This window comes from Aquarana catesbeiana, linkage group LG13, assembly GCF_042186555.1.
Source record: "Aquarana catesbeiana isolate 2022-GZ linkage group LG13, ASM4218655v1, whole genome shotgun sequence".
NCBI classification, from domain to species: Eukaryota; Metazoa; Chordata; class Amphibia; order Anura; family Ranidae; genus Aquarana; species Aquarana catesbeiana.
Genome location: NC_133336.1, coordinates 5,666,014 through 5,682,134, shown reverse-complemented (window position 1 = coordinate 5,682,134; position 16,121 = coordinate 5,666,014). Strand labels below are relative to the sequence as shown.

General features: G+C 52.0%; 1 protein-coding gene across 1 annotated transcript in view; it reads right to left on the bottom strand.

The window, feature by feature from the left end:
• Window positions 1-8,756, bottom strand: part of PPP4R4 (protein phosphatase 4 regulatory subunit 4) — a gene marked incomplete in the record, with an annotated part of 152,861 nt that extends 144,105 nt beyond the window's left edge. Inside the window, 1 exon segment of the mRNA XM_073610080.1 lies at window positions 7,271-8,756. Within this exon segment, the coding sequence (XP_073466181.1) occupies window positions 7,271-7,360 (90 nt within the window).
• Between the last annotated feature and the right edge of the window lie 7,365 nt (window positions 8,757-16,121).

The following is a 16,121-nucleotide window of genomic DNA, read 5'->3' as shown; positions in this document are numbered from 1 at the left end:
AGAGTTTCAGCTCAGCCCTGCCCCCTCTCTCTTCTCATTGGCTCACTTTCTGTGATTGACAGCAGTGGGAGCCAATGGCTCCCTCTGCTATCTCAGCCAATGAGGAGGGAGAGTCACCAGACAGCTGAGGCTCTCGTGCACATCACTGGATCGAGATGGGACTCAGATAAGTATGGGGGGGGGGAGTTTCCGATTTCTGGTGTCAGTGAGAGGATTAGTGTCCCACCATTGGTGTCAGTGGGAGGAATAGTGCCCCATCTTTGGTGTCAGTGAGAGGAATAGTGCCCCATTATTAGTGTCAGTGGAAGGAATAGTGCCCCATTATGGGTGTCAGTGGGAGGAATAGTAACCCATTGATGGTCTCAGAAGGAGTAATAGTGCCACCTTGTTGGTGTCGGAAGAAGACTAGTGCCCCATCATTGGTGTCAGTGGGAGGAATAGTGCCCCATCATTGGTGTCAGTAAGAGGAATAGTGCCCCATCAATGGTGTCAGAAGGAGCAATAGTGTCCCACTGTTGGCATCAATTGTAGGAATAGTGCCCCATCCTTGGTGTCTTTGAGGGGAACTGTGCCACAAGGGTGAGTTAATAGCCAGCATAGGGCCGAATCTGGGCCATGGGCTGTTTTTTGGGGACCACTGAAGTAGAGCTCTGCCTGGCTGTATATTAGGCAAACAAACTCTATGGATTTGCCTGTTTCTTCCATAACATACCGGTGACCAGGATGGTGACATTTCTTGATACGTTGCAATTGGACCATTTGATGATTCCAGCAATCCAATCTTGTACGCTGTGATATCCAGCCAGGCTGGATTCTAATTGGACCCATCATTGGTGTCAGTGGGAGGAATAGAATCCCATTCTTGTTGTCAGTTTGTCAGTTAGAGGAATAGTGCCCCATCATTGGAGACATTGAGGGGAACTGTGCCCCATCATTGGAGACATTGAGGGGAACTGTGCCCCATCATTGGAGACATTGAGGGGAACTGTGCCCCAAGGATCAGTTAGGTGCCAGCTGAGGGCCACATCTGGCCCATGGGCTGTAGTTTGGGGACCACAACCGAGGGGGGGGGGGGGGGGCTATTTGAATTTGGCAATCTTTGCTGCAGTGCCCACTATTTAACACATCGCTAATAGCGATGAAAAGTTTTACAGTGCCTTGAAAAAGTATTCATACCCCTTGAAATTTTCCACATTTTGTCATATTACAACCAAAAACGTAAATGTATTTTATTGGGATTTTATGTGATAGACCAACACAAAGTGGCTCATAATTGTGAAGTGGAAGAAAAATGATAAATGATACAAATAAATATAAGAAAAGTGTGGGGGTGGGGGGCATTTGTATTACTCTGATACTAAAATCTAGTGGAACCAATTGCCTTCAGAAGTCACCTAATTAGTAAATAGAGTCCACCTGTGTGTCATTTAATCTCAGTATAAATGCAGCTGTTCTGTGAAGCCCTCTGAGGTTTGTTAGAGAATCTTAGTGAACAAACAGCATCATGAAGGCCAAGGAACACACCAGACAGGTCAGGGATAAAGTTGTAGAGAAGTATAAAGCAGGGTTAGGTTATAAAAAACTCTCCCAAGCTTTGAACATCTCACGGAGCTCTGTTCAATCCATCATCAGAAAATGGAAAGAGTATGGCACAACTGCAAACCTACCAAGACATGGCCGTCCACCTAAACTGACCGGCCGGGCAAGGAGAGCATTCATCAGAGAAGAGCCAAGAGGTCCATGGTAACTCTGGAGGAGCTGCAGAGATCCACAGCTCAGGTGGGAGAATCTGTCCACAGGACAACTATTAGTCGTGTTCTCCACAAATCTGCCCTTTATGGAAGAGTGACAAGAAGAAAGACATTGGTGAAAGAAAGTCATAAGAAGTCCTGTTTGTAGTTTGTGAGAAGCCATGTGGAGGACACAGCAAACATGTGGAAGAAGGTGATCTGGTCAGAGGAGACCAAAATTCAACTTTTTGGCCTAAAAGTAAAACGCTATGTGTGGGGAAAACTAACACTGCACATCACCCTGAACACACCATCCACACCGTGAAACATGGTGGTGGCAGCATCATGTGGTGGGGATGGTTTTCTTCAGCAGGGACAGGGAAGCTGGTCAGAGTTGATAGGAAGATGGATGGAGACAAATACAGGACAATCTTAGAAGAAAACCTGTTAGAGTCTACAAAAGACTTGAGACTGGGCGGAGGTTCACCTTCCAGCAGGACAACGACCCGAAACATACAGCCAGAGCTACAATGGAATGGTTTAGATCAAAGCATATTCATGTGTTAGAATGGCCCAGTCACAGTCCAGACCTAAATCACATTGAGAATCTGTGGCAAGACTTGAAAATTGCTGCTCACAGACGCTCTCCATCCAATCTGACAGAGCTTGAGATATTTTACAAAGAAGAATGAGCAGAAATGTCCTCTCTAGATGTGCAAAGCTGGTAGAGACATCCCCAAAAAGACTTGTAGAGAAAGGGGGTTCTACAAAGTATTGACTGCGGGGGGCGCCACACAAATGCCCCCCCCCCCCACACACACACTTTTCACATATTTATTTGTATCATTTATCGTTTTCCTTCCACTTCACAATTATGTGACACTTTGTGTCGGTCTATCACATAAAATCCCAATAAAATACATTTACGTTTTTGGTTGTAACATGACAAAATGTGGAAAATTTCAAGGGGTATGAATACTTTTTAAAGGCGCTGTCATTTTACTAAAATTTCAGCAAAAAATTCTGACATTTCAGCAAAATTTTACCATTTTGGCAAAATGCCTTGAAGTCGATAAAAGGTGAAATTGCGTTTATTTTGGTGGTATTTAGTTTGCCCCTGAGAGTCAGAGGTGCAGGCCATAACGTTTCCTTTATTAACCTTATTATTGTAAATATTTTTTACAGAAACAAAACAAAAACAATATCAGGAAAAAAAAAAGATAAAAAACTTAAAGCAACATTACACAAATAATCCAAAATATGCACAAAAAAAGGGGCAAAACACACAAAATAAAAAACATAAAATGAAATAAAGTCAGTTGTTATTTTTTTTTTCAAGGAATTTTCATCTAAGCAACTTAATGAAAACTGAGGGTTTCCACTGCGGCAAAGTGTCACCAGCTACAGAATTGGTCATTTCACAGCAAAATCTATTTCGACAAAAATCACTCGGCTCATCTGGAATCACGAACCGGAAAAGTAGGACCCCAACAAACCAAGGAAGAGGACACTTCCCGTCCTGGGAACCAAAGCCTTGATGAAGGGGGCTGTGATAGCTGGAGAGCCCCACATGGCCCTGCGGAGGGCTGGTCACCTAAACAGCCGGTTAGTTGGGGTTCCAAAGGACACCACCACTCCACTGCCAACAAGCAATGAGGAGGAGGGGCCGACTGGGGGAGGTTTCTCACTCCTTTTTTTGACAGGTGATAACCCTGGGGGTGGGGCGGGGTAATTATCACCTTCACAGGGTAATATCATCATCACATGGTTACCTAATTGCAGAGTATATTGCCTGCTCATACAGCAACATAGCGATATTGTTACATTGTATAATAGAATGACGTAGTGATGTCATCATTGGGTCACACACAGCAGAACCGTCATGCAGAGGATCCTTATACTGTATTGGAATATGATCAAATCCAAAATCCATAATGGAGGGGGGCCACTGTAAACTTTTGGGAACCACAATTTTACTTCTATATATATACCCCACTCCAATGGGAGCCCCCCAATGCATAACCAGCCCCCACCCCCCACCCCCATTGGAATACCCAGATGGCAGTTAGATGGCAGTTAATGTCACTGTCAGTGATAGTTGGTGGGCAGGGCAGTATTGCGGTGTTTAATGCTACTGTTGGGGTACAGTTGGTTGGATGGCAGAGTGCAGTTGGGGGTGATGGTGGAGGTGTTGGGATGAGAGGCTGAGATTATATCTCCCCCATAATGACAGGGGGTAGGGTGGTGGGATGGCAGCTGTGGGGTACAGGAGGATGATGATGAGGATGACAAAGGATACGGTGGTAGGATGCCAGGAGTGGGGTACAAGGAGATGATGATGATGGGGTAGGGTCGTAGGATGTCAGAGGTGGGGTACAGAGGGATGATGGGGTAGGGTCATAGGATGTCAGAGATGGGGTACAGAGGGATGATGGGGTAGTGTCGTAGGATGTCAGAGGTGGGGTACAGGGGGATGATGATGACAGAATAGGGTCGTAGGATGTCAGAAGTGGGGTAAATGATGATGATGGGATAGGGTCGCAGGATGTCAGACGTGGGGTACAGGGGGGGGTGATGATGACAGGGGGTAGGGTGGTAGGAAGCTGGCATGGGGTACAGAGGCATAATAATAAAGATGGTGATAATAGAGTGTAGGGTGGTGGGGTACAGGGGGGTGATAAGGATAGGGATGATGGTGACAGAGGGCATAGTGATAGGATGTCAGAACTGGTGTACAGGGGGGTGGTGATGACGGGGGGGGAGGGTGGTGGGCTGCCAAGTACAGGGGGGTGATGATGAGATCGGGGATGATGATAACAGGGGGTGGAGCGGTAGGAAGCTGGCAGTAGGGTACAAGGAGGGATGATGACAGGGGGTAGGGTGGTAGGATGCCAGTAAAAGGGGTATAGGAGGATGAGGATGATGATAATAGAGGGTAAGGTAGTAGGATGCCAGCATTGGAGTACAGGTGGATGATGATGATGACAGAGGATAAGGTGATGGGCTGCCAAGTACAGGGGGTAAGATGAGATGATGAGAATAGGAATGATGATGTGGGGTGGGGGGGGGGTAGGAAGCTGGCAGTGGGGAACCAGGAAGGATGCTGACAGGGGGTAGAGTGGTTGAATGCCAGCAATGGAGTACAGGGGGATGATGATAATGATGGGGGTATGGTGTTACGAAGATGACAGTGGAGTACAGGGGATGAGGATAGGGATGATGATGACAGGGGGTAGGGTGGTAGGATGCTAGCATTGGAGTACAGGGGGATGATGATGATGGGGGTATGGTGTTACGAAGATGACAGTGGAGTACAGGGGATGAGGATAGGGATGATGATGACAGAGGGTAGGTTGGTAGGATGCCAGCATTGGAGCACAGGGGGATGATGATGACAGAGGGTAAGGGTTGGCAGGTACAGGAGGATGATGATGAGGATTAGGATGCTGATGACAGAGGGTAGGGTTTATAGGATGCCAGGTACAAGGGGAGGATGAATAAGATGAGGATGATGATGACAAAGGGGTCGGGTGGTATGATGTCAGTAGTGGGGTACAGGAGAAGGATGATGATGACAGGGGGGTCGGGTGGTATGATGTTAGTAGTGGGGTACAGGGGAGGATGATAAGGATGAGGATGATGATGATGGGGGAGTCAGGTGGTGGTTTGATGTCAGTAGTGGGGTACAGAAGGATGATGAGGAGGATGAGGATGATGATGAGGGGGGTCAGGTGGTGGTTTAATGTCAGTAGTGGGGTACAGAAGGATGATGAGGAGGATGAGGATGATGATGATGGGGGGTCAGGTGGTGGTTTGATGTCAGTAGCGGGGTACAGAAGGAGAATGATGAGGAGGAGGATGAGGATGAGTATGAAGATGAGGAGGATGAGGATGATGGAGGTCAGGTGGTGGTTTGATGTCAGTAGCGGGGTACAGGATGAGGATGATGAGGATGAAGATGGGGGGGTCAGGTGGTGGTTTGATGTCAGTAGCGGGGTACAGAAGGAGGAGGAGGATGAGGGGTCAGGTGGTGGTTTGATGTCAGTAGCGGGGTACAGAAGGAGGATGAGGAGGAGGATGAGGATGATGGGGGGTCAGGTGGTGGTTTGATGTCAGTAGCGGGGTACAGGATGAGGATGATAAGGATGAGGATTAGGATGAAGATGGGGGGGTCAGGTGGTGGTTTGATGTCAGTAGCGGGGTAGAGAAGGAGAATGAGGAGGATGATGATGAGGATGAAGATGATGGGGGGTCAGGTGGTGGTTTGATGTCAGTAGCGGGGTAGAGAAGGAGAATGAGGAGGATGATGATGAGGATGAAGATGATGGGGGGTCAGGTGGTGGTTTGATGTCAGTAGTGGGGTACAGAAGGAGGATGATGATGAGGATGAAGATGATGGGGGGTCAGGTGGTGGTTTGATGTCAGTAGTGGGGTACAGGATGGGGAGGATGATGAGGATGAAGATGGGGGGGTCAGGTGGTGGTTTGATGTCAGTAGCGGGGTAGAGAAGGAGGATGAGGAGGATGATGATGAGGATGAAGATGATGGGGGGTCAGGTGGTGGTTTGATGTCAGTAGTGGGGTACAGGATGATGATGATGATGAGGATGAAGATGATGGGGGGTCAGGTGGTGGTTTGATGTCAGTAGTGGGGTACAGGATGATGATGAGGATGAAGATGATGGGGGGTCAGGTGGTGGTTTGATGTCAGTAGTGGGGTACAGGATAAGGATGAAGATGAAGATGGGGGGTCCGGTGGTGGTTTGATGTCAGTAGTGGGGTAGAGAAGGAGGATGAGGAGAATGATGATGAGGATGAAGATGATGGGGGGTCAGGTGGTGGTTTGATGTCAGTAGTGGGGTACAGGATGATGATGATGATGAGGATGAAGATGATGGGGGGTCAGGTGGTGGTTTGATGTCAGTAGTGGGGTAGAGAAGGAGGATGAGGAGAATGATGATGAGGATGAAGATGATGGGGGGTCAGGTGGTGGTTTGATGTCAGTAGTGGGGTACAGGATGATGATGATGATGAAGATGATGGGGGGTCAGGTGGTGGTTTGATGTCAGTAGTGGGGTACAGGATGATGATGATGATGAGGATGAAGATGATGGGGGGTCAGGTGGTGGTTTGATGTCAGTAGTGGGGTAGAGAAGGAGGATGAGGAGAATGATGATGAGGATGAAGATGATGGGGGGTCAGGTGGTGGTTTGATGTCAGTAGTGGGGTACAGGATGATGATGATGATGAGGATGAAGATGATGGGGGGTCAGGTGGTGGTTTGATGTCAGTAGTGGGGTAGAGAAGGAGGATGAGGAGAATGATGATGAGGATGAAGATGATGGGGGGTCAGGTGGTGGTTTGATGTCAGTAGTGGGGTACAGGATGGGGAGATGATGATGATGATGATGAAGATGAAGATGGGGGGTCCGGTGGAATGGTATAGATGGGAGTGTGACGTCAGGGCCGGTGATTTGGGGGCTCCCATGGTCAGGGTGTGACGTCAGGGGGAGCTGTCAGTGTCATGACGTCATGCAGTACCTTGAGGCTCCGGCGGACCGGCCTCTCGATGATCGCCAGTTCATGGAGGTCCTCGATGTAGCCGAACAGACCGGCCTGACTGAAGTCCATCCTGGAGAGGAGATCAGGGAGCCGCAGCGGGCATCATCCGGGCTCTTCACATGGCAGGAGATCCGAGGAGCGGGGGAGGGGGGAGGAGCCGGGGGAGGGGAGGACTACACTCAGCACAGGGACTGGAGGGACTGGGAATACTGGGCAGAGGGACTGGGAGCACTGGAGTCAGGGACTGGGGAGATTGGACATTGGGATTGGTGATAACTGGTAACAGGGACTGGGGATAGGGGGGGCTGGGACTGGTATTACTGGTGCCAAGGACTGGTGATATTGGGCACAGGGACTGGGAATACTGGAGACAGGGACTGGGAATACTGGGGCCTTAGACTGGTGATACTGGGCACAGGGACTGGTAGTGAAGGTCAAAGGGACTGATGATACTGAGCACAAAAATTAGGGATACTGGACACAGGGACTGGGAATACTGGACACAGGGACTGGGAATACTGGACACAGGGACTGGGAATACTGGACACAGGGACTGGGAATACTGGACACAGGGACTGGGAATACTGGACACAGGGACTGGGAATACTGGACACGAGGACTAGTGCTACTAGGCCCAGGAACTGGTATTACTGGTTTGGGGAGTGGGGACTGATTACTAAGCACAGGGACTGGTACAATGAATGGTAAAGGACACAGGGACTGGTACTAAGGGCACAAAAAATAATTTAAAATGGGGTGCAAAGGCTGGTTCGGAGCACAGGGACTGGTATTTATGGGGCACAGCCTGCTAGTACCGGGGTATAGGAACTACACCTAAGAAGGACACAGGGACTGGAGTTAATGGACCACAAGGACTGGGGATAAGAGGGGACAGAGAATAAGGACCACTAAAAAGAAGAGGTTTACAGAACAAGATTTGGGTGTTAGCACAGGGACTGGCACAGAGAAGGGCACAGGAAATCTTATGGTCACAATGACTGGGAATAGGGACTTGAGAATGGTCAGGGACTAATATTTAGGGAGGTGATCTTGATATGGGCACAGGGACTGGTATGGGGAAATGGGACAGATATTGGAAGGGCACCGGGGAAAGGGGAGGGGGGCATCGGATGGACTGGCGCTCTGAGGACCTTCTGTGCCAACCACAGGGACCGAATTATTATAGAGAGTCCAGGATGTGGGGGGAGGAGGGGGGGCACATAGGAGAGTATTGGGGGGTCCCGGTGTGGCACTGAGGGGGTGACAATGGAGGGATTTTGGGGTGTAGATTAGGAGTCCCTAACAGGAGAAGGGGGGAGGGGAGCACAGGGGACATCCCAGTCCTGGCTGTGAGAAGGGGATCGGATAGTCCCCGGTCGGTGTGTCGGTAGATCGGACGGTCGGAGATCTCGGGGTGTCGCGGCTCTCCGGAGATCTTCTAGGTGTCCGGTAGGAGGAGGGGGCGGGGCCGGCGGCTCTCCGTCTCCATGGGAACGCATCGCTACCACGCAGAGCCAACACTCTGTGACGTCACCGCTGTCTGCCTCGTGCCGGGAACTCCCATCCTCCCCATCCCTGTACTCCCATCATCTCCATCCCTGTACTCCCATCATCCCCATCCCTGTACTCCAATCATCCCCATCCCTGTACTCCCATCATCCCCATCCCTGTACTCCCATCATCTCCATCCCTGAACTCCCATCATCCCCATCCCTGTACTCCCATCATCTCCATCCCTGTACTCCCATCATCCCCATCCCTGTACTCCAATCATCCCCATCCCTGTACTCCCATCATCCCCATCCCTGTACTCCCATCATCTCCATCCCTGTACTGCCATCATCCCCATCCCTGTACTCCCATCATCCCCATCCCTGTACTCCCATCATCTCCATCCCTGAACTCCCATCATCCCCATCCCTGTACTCCCATCATCTCCATCCCTGTACTCCCATCATCCCCATCCCTGTACTCCCATCATCCCCATCCCTGTACTCCCATCATCCCCATCCCTGTACTCCCATCATCTCCATCCCTGAACTCCCATCATCCCCATCCCTGTACTCCCATCATCTCCATCCCTGTACTCCCATCATCCCCATCCCTGTACTCCAATCATCCCCATCCCTGTACTCCCATCATCCCCATCCCTGTACTCCCATCATCTCCATCCCTGTACTCCCATCATCCTCTTCCCAGTACTGCCATCATCCCCATCCTTGTACTCCCATCATCTCCATCCCTGTACTCCCATCATCCCATCCCTGTACTCCCATCATCCCCTTCCCTGTACTCCCATCATCCCCATCCCTGTACTCCCATCATCCCCATCCCTGTACTCCCATCATCCCCATCCCTGTACTCCCATCATCTCCATCCCTGTACTCCCATCATCCCCATCCCTGTACTCCCATCATCCCCATCCCTGTACTCCCATCATTCCCATCCCTGTACTCCCTTCATCCCCATCCCTGTACTCCCATCATCTCCATCCCTGTACTCCAATCATCCCCATCCCTGTACTCCAATCATCCCCATCCCTGTACTCCCATCATCCCCATCCCTATACTCCCATCATCCCCATCCCTGTACTCCCATCATCCCCATCCCTGCACTCCCATCATCCCCATCCCTGTACTCCCATCATCCCCATCCCTGTACTCCCATCATCCCCATCCCTGTACTCACATCATCCCCATCCCTGTACTCCCATCATCCCCATCCCTGTACTCCCATCATCTCCATCCCTGTACTCCAATCATCCCCATCCCTGTACTCCCATCATCCCCATCCCTGTACTCCCATCATCCCCATCCCTGCACTCCCATCATCCCCATCCCTGTACTCCCATCATCCTCTTCCCTGTACTGCCATCATCCCCATCCCTGTACTCCCATCATCTCCATCCCTGTACTCCCATCATCCCCATCCCTGTACTCCAATCATCCCCATCCCTGTACTCCCATCATCCCCATCCCTGTACTCCCATCATCCCCATCCCTGTACTCCCATCATCTCCATCCCTGTACTCCCATCATCCCCATCCCTGTACTCCCATCATCCCCATCCCTGTACTCCCATCATCCCCTTCCCTGTACTCCCATCATCCCCATCCCTGTACTCCCATCATCCCCATCCCTGTACTCCCATCATCCCCATCCCTGTACTCCCATCATTTCCATCCCTGTACTCCCATCATCCCCATCCCTGTACTCCCATCATCCCCATCCCTGTACTCCCATCATCCCCTTCCCTGTACTCCCATCATCTCCATCCCTGTACTCCAATCATCCCCATCCCTGTACTCCAATCATCCCCATCCCTGTACTCCCATCATCCCCATCCCTGTACTCCCATCATCCCCATCCCTGTACTCCCATCATCCCCATCCCTGCACTCCCATCATCCCCATCCCTGCACTCCCATTATCCCCATCCCTGTACTCCCATCATCCCCATCCCTGTACTCCCATCATCCCCATCCCTGTACTCCCATCATCTCATTGTGTACTCCAATCATCCCCATCCCTGTACTCCAATCATCCCCATCCCTGTACTCCCATCATCCCCATCCCTGTACTCCCATCATCCCCATCCCTGCACTCCCATCATCCCCATCCCTGTACTCCCATCATCCTCTTCCCTGTACTGCCATCATCCCCATCCCTGTACTCCCATCATCTCCATCCCTGTACTCCCATAATCCCCATCCCTATACTCCCATCATCCCCATCCCTGTACTCCCATCATCTCCATCCCTGTACTCCCATCATCTCCATCCCTGTACTCCCATCATCCCCATCCCTGTACTCCCATCATCCCCATCCCTGTACTCCCATCATCCCCTTCCCTGTACTCCCATCATCTCCATCCCTGTACTCCAATCATCCCCATCCCTGTACTCCAATCATCCCCATCCCTGTGCTCCCATCATCCCCATCCCTGTACTCCCATCATCCCCATCCCTGTACTCCCATCATCCCCATCCCTGTACTCCCATCATCTCCATCCCTGTACTCCCATCATCTCCATCCCTGTACTCGCATCATCCCCATCCCTGTACTCCCATCATCCCCATCCCTGTACTCCAATCATCCCCATCCCTGTACTCCCATCATCCCCATCCCTGTACTCCCATCATCCCCATCCATGTACTTCCATCATTCCCATCCCTGTACTCCCATCATCCTCATCCCTGTACTCCCTTCATCCCCATCCCTGTACTCCCATCATCTCCATCCCTGTACTCCAATCATCCCCATCCCTGCACTCCAATCATCCCCATCCCTGTACTCCCATCATCCCCATCCCTGTACTCCCATCATCCCCATCCCTGTACTCCCATCATCTCCATCCCTGTACTCCCATCATCCTCTTCCCAGTACTGCCATCATCCCCATCCTTGTACTCCCATCATCTCCATCCCTGTACTCCCATCATTCCCATCCCTGTACTCCAATCATCCCCATCCCTGTACTCCCATCATCCCCATCCCTGTACTCCCATCATCCCCATCCCTGTACTCCCATCATCCCATCCCTGTACTCCCATCATCCCCTTCCCTGTACTCCCATCATCCCCATCCCTGTACTCCCATCATCCCCATCCCTGTACTCCCATCATCCCCATCCCTGTACTCCCATCATCTCCATCCCTGTACTCCCATCATCCCCATCCCTGTACTCCCATCATCCCCATCCCTGTACTCCCATCATTCCCATCCCTGTACTCCCTTCATCCCCATCCCTGTACTCCCATCATCTCCATCCCTGTACTCCAATCATCCCCATCCCTGTACTCCAATCATCCCCATCCCTGTACTCCCATCATCCCCATCCCTATACTCCCATCATCCCCATCCCTGTACTCCCATCATCCCCATCCCTGCACTCCCATCATCCCCATCCCTGTACTCCCATCATCCCCATCCCTGTACTCCCATCATCCCCATCCCTGTACTCCCATCATCCCCATCCCTGTACTCCCATCATCCCCATCCCTGTACTCCCATCATCTCCATCCCTGTACTCCAATCATCCCCATCCCTGTACTCCCATCATCCCCATCCCTGTACTCCCATCATCCCCATCCCTGCACTCCCATCATCCCCATCCCTGTACTCCCATCATCCTCTTCCCTGTACTGCCATCATCCCCATCCCTGTACTCCCATCATCTCCATCCCTGTACTCCCATCATCCCCATCCCTGTACTCCAATCATCCCCATCCCTGTACTCCCATCATCCCCATCCCTGTACTCCCATCATCCCCATCCCTGTACTCCCATCATCTCCATCCCTGTACTCCCATCATCCCCATCCCTGTACTCCCATCATCCCCATCCCTGTACTCCCATCATCCCCTTCCCTGTACTCCCATCATCCCCATCCCTGTACTCCCATCATCCCCATCCCTGTACTCCCATCATCCCCATCCCTGTACTCCCATCATTTCCATCCCTGTACTCCCATCATCCCCATCCCTGTACTCCCATCATCCCCATCCCTGTACTCCCATCATCCCCTTCCCTGTACTCCCATCATCTCCATCCCTGTACTCCAATCATCCCCATCCCTGTACTCCAATCATCCCCATCCCTGTACTCCCATCATCCCCATCCCTGTACTCCCATCATCCCCATCCCTGTACTCCCATCATCCCCATCCCTGCACTCCCATCATCCCCATCCCTGCACTCCCATTATCCCCATCCCTGTACTCCCATCATCCCCATCCCTGTACTCCCATCATCCCCATCCCTGTACTCCCATCATCTCATTGTGTACTCCAATCATCCCCATCCCTGTACTCCAATCATCCCCATCCCTGTACTCCCATCATCCCCATCCCTGTACTCCCATCATCCCCATCCCTGCACTCCCATCATCCCCATCCCTGTACTCCCATCATCCTCTTCCCTGTACTGCCATCATCCCCATCCCTGTACTCCCATCATCTCCATCCCTGTACTCCCATAATCCCCATCCCTATACTCCCATCATCCCCATCCCTGTACTCCCATCATCTCCATCCCTGTACTCCCATCATCTCCATCCCTGTACTCCCATCATCCCCATCCCTGTACTCCCATCATCCCCATCCCTGTACTCCCATCATCCCCTTCCCTGTACTCCCATCATCTCCATCCCTGTACTCCAATCATCCCCATCCCTGTACTCCAATCATCCCCATCCCTGTACTCCCATCATCCCCATCCCTGTACTCCCATCATCCCCATCCCTGTACTCTCATCATCCCCATCCCTGTACTCCCATCATCTCCATCCCTGTACTCGCATCATCCCCATCCCTGTACTCCCATCATCCCCATCCCTGTACTCCAATCATCCCCATCCCTGTACTCCCATCATCCCCATCCCTGTACTCCCATCATCCCCATCCCTGTACTCCCATCATCCCCATCCCTGCACTCCCATCATCCCCATCCCTGTACTCCCATCATCCCCATCCCTGTACTCCCATCATCCCCATCCCTGTACTCCCATCATCCCCATCCCTGTACTCCCATCATCCCCATCTCTGTACTCCCATCATCCCCATCCCTGTACTCCCATCATCCCCATCCCTGTACTCCCATCATCCCCATCCCTGCACTCCCATCATCCCCATCCCTGTACTCCCATCATCCTCTTCCCTGTACTGCCATCATCCCCATCCCTGTACTCCCATCATCTCCATCCCTGTACTCCCATCATCCCCATCCCTGTACTCCAATCATCCCCATCCCTGTACTCCCATCATCCCCATCCCTGTACTCCCATCATCCCCATCCCTGTACTCCCATCATCTCCATCCCTGTACTCCCATCATCCCCATCCCTGTACTCCCATCATCCCCATCCCTGTACTCCCATCATCCCCTTCCCTGTACTCCCATCATCCCCATCCCTGTACTCCCATCATCCCCATCCCTGTACTCCCATCATCCCCATCCCTGTACTCCCATCATCCCCATCCCTGTACTCCCATCATTTCCATCCCTGTACTCCCATCATCCCCATCCCTGTACTCCCATCATCCCCTTCCCTGTACTCCCATCATCTCCATCCCTGTACTCCAATCATCCCCATCCCTGTACTCCAATCATCCCCATCCCTGTACTCCCATCATCCCCATCCCTGTACTCCCATCATCCCCATCCCTGTACTCCCATCATCCCCATCCCTGCACTCCCATCATCCCCATCCCTGCACTCCCATTATCCCCATCCCTGTACTCCCATCATCCCCATCCCTGTACTCCCATCATCCCCATCCCTGTACTCCCATCATCCCCATCCCTGTACTCCCATCATCTCATTGTGTACTCCAATCACCCCCATCCCTGTACTCCAATCATCCCCATCCCTGTACTCCCATCATCCCCATCCCTGTACTCCCATCATCCCCATCCCTGCACTCCCATCATCCCCATCCCTGTACTCCCATCATCCTCTTCCCTGTACTGCCATCATCCCCATCCCTGTACTCCCATCATCTCCATCCCTGTACTCCCATAATCCCCATCCCTATACTCCCATCATCCCCATCCCTGTACTCCCATCATCTCCATCCCTGTACTCCCATCATCTCCATCCCTGTACTCCCATCATCCCCATCCCTGTACTCCCATCATCCCCATCCCTGTACTCCCATCATCCCCTTCCCTGTACTCCCATCATCTCCATCCCTGTACTCCAATCATCCCCATCCCTGTACTCCAATCATCCCCATCCCTGTGCTCCCATCATCCCCATCCCTGTACTCCCATCATCCCCATCCCTGTACTCCCATCATCCCCATCCCTGTACTCCCATCATCCCCATCCCTGTACTCCCATCATCTCCATCCCTGTACTCGCATCATCCCCATCCCTGTACTCCCATCATCCCCATCCCTGTACTCCCATCATCCCCATCCCTGTACTCCCATCATCTCCATCCCTGTACTCCCATCATCCCCATCCCTGTACTCCCATCATCCCCATCCCTGTACTCCCATCATCCCCATCCCTGTACTCCCATCATCTCCATCCCTGTACTCCCATCATCCCCATCCCTGTACTCCCATCATCCCCATTCCTGTACTCCCATCATCCCCTTCCCTGTTCTCCCATCATCCCCATCCCTGTACTCCAATCATCCCCATCCCTGTACTCCCATCATCCCCATCCCTGCACTCCCATCATCCCCATCCCTGTACTCCCATCATCCCCATCCCTGTACTCCCATCATCCCCATCCCTGTACTCCCATCATCTCCATCCCTGTACTCCCATCATCCCCATCCCTGTACTCCCATCATCCCCATCCCTGTACTCCCATCATCCCCTTCCCTGTACTGCCATCATCCCCATCCCTGTACTGCCATCATCCCCATCCCTGTACTCCCATCATCTCCATCCCTGTACTCCCATCATCCCCATCCCTGTACTCCCATCATCCCCATCCCTGTACTCCCATCATCCCCATCCCTGTACTCCCATCATCTCCATCGCTGTACTCCCATCATCTCCATCCCTGTACTCCAATCATCCCCATCCCTGTACTCCCATCATCCCCATCCCTGTACTCCCATCATCTCTATCCCTGTACCCCCATCATCCCCATCCCTGTACTCCCATCATCCCATCTCTGTACTCCCATCATCCCCATCCCTGTACTCCCATCATCCCCATCCCTGTACTCCCATCATCCCCATCCCTGTACTCCCATCATCCCCATCCCTGTACTCCCATCATCCCCATCCCTGTACTCCCATCATCCCCATCCCTGTACTCCCATCATCTCCATCCCTGTACTCCCATCATCCCCATCCCTGTACTCCCATCATCCCC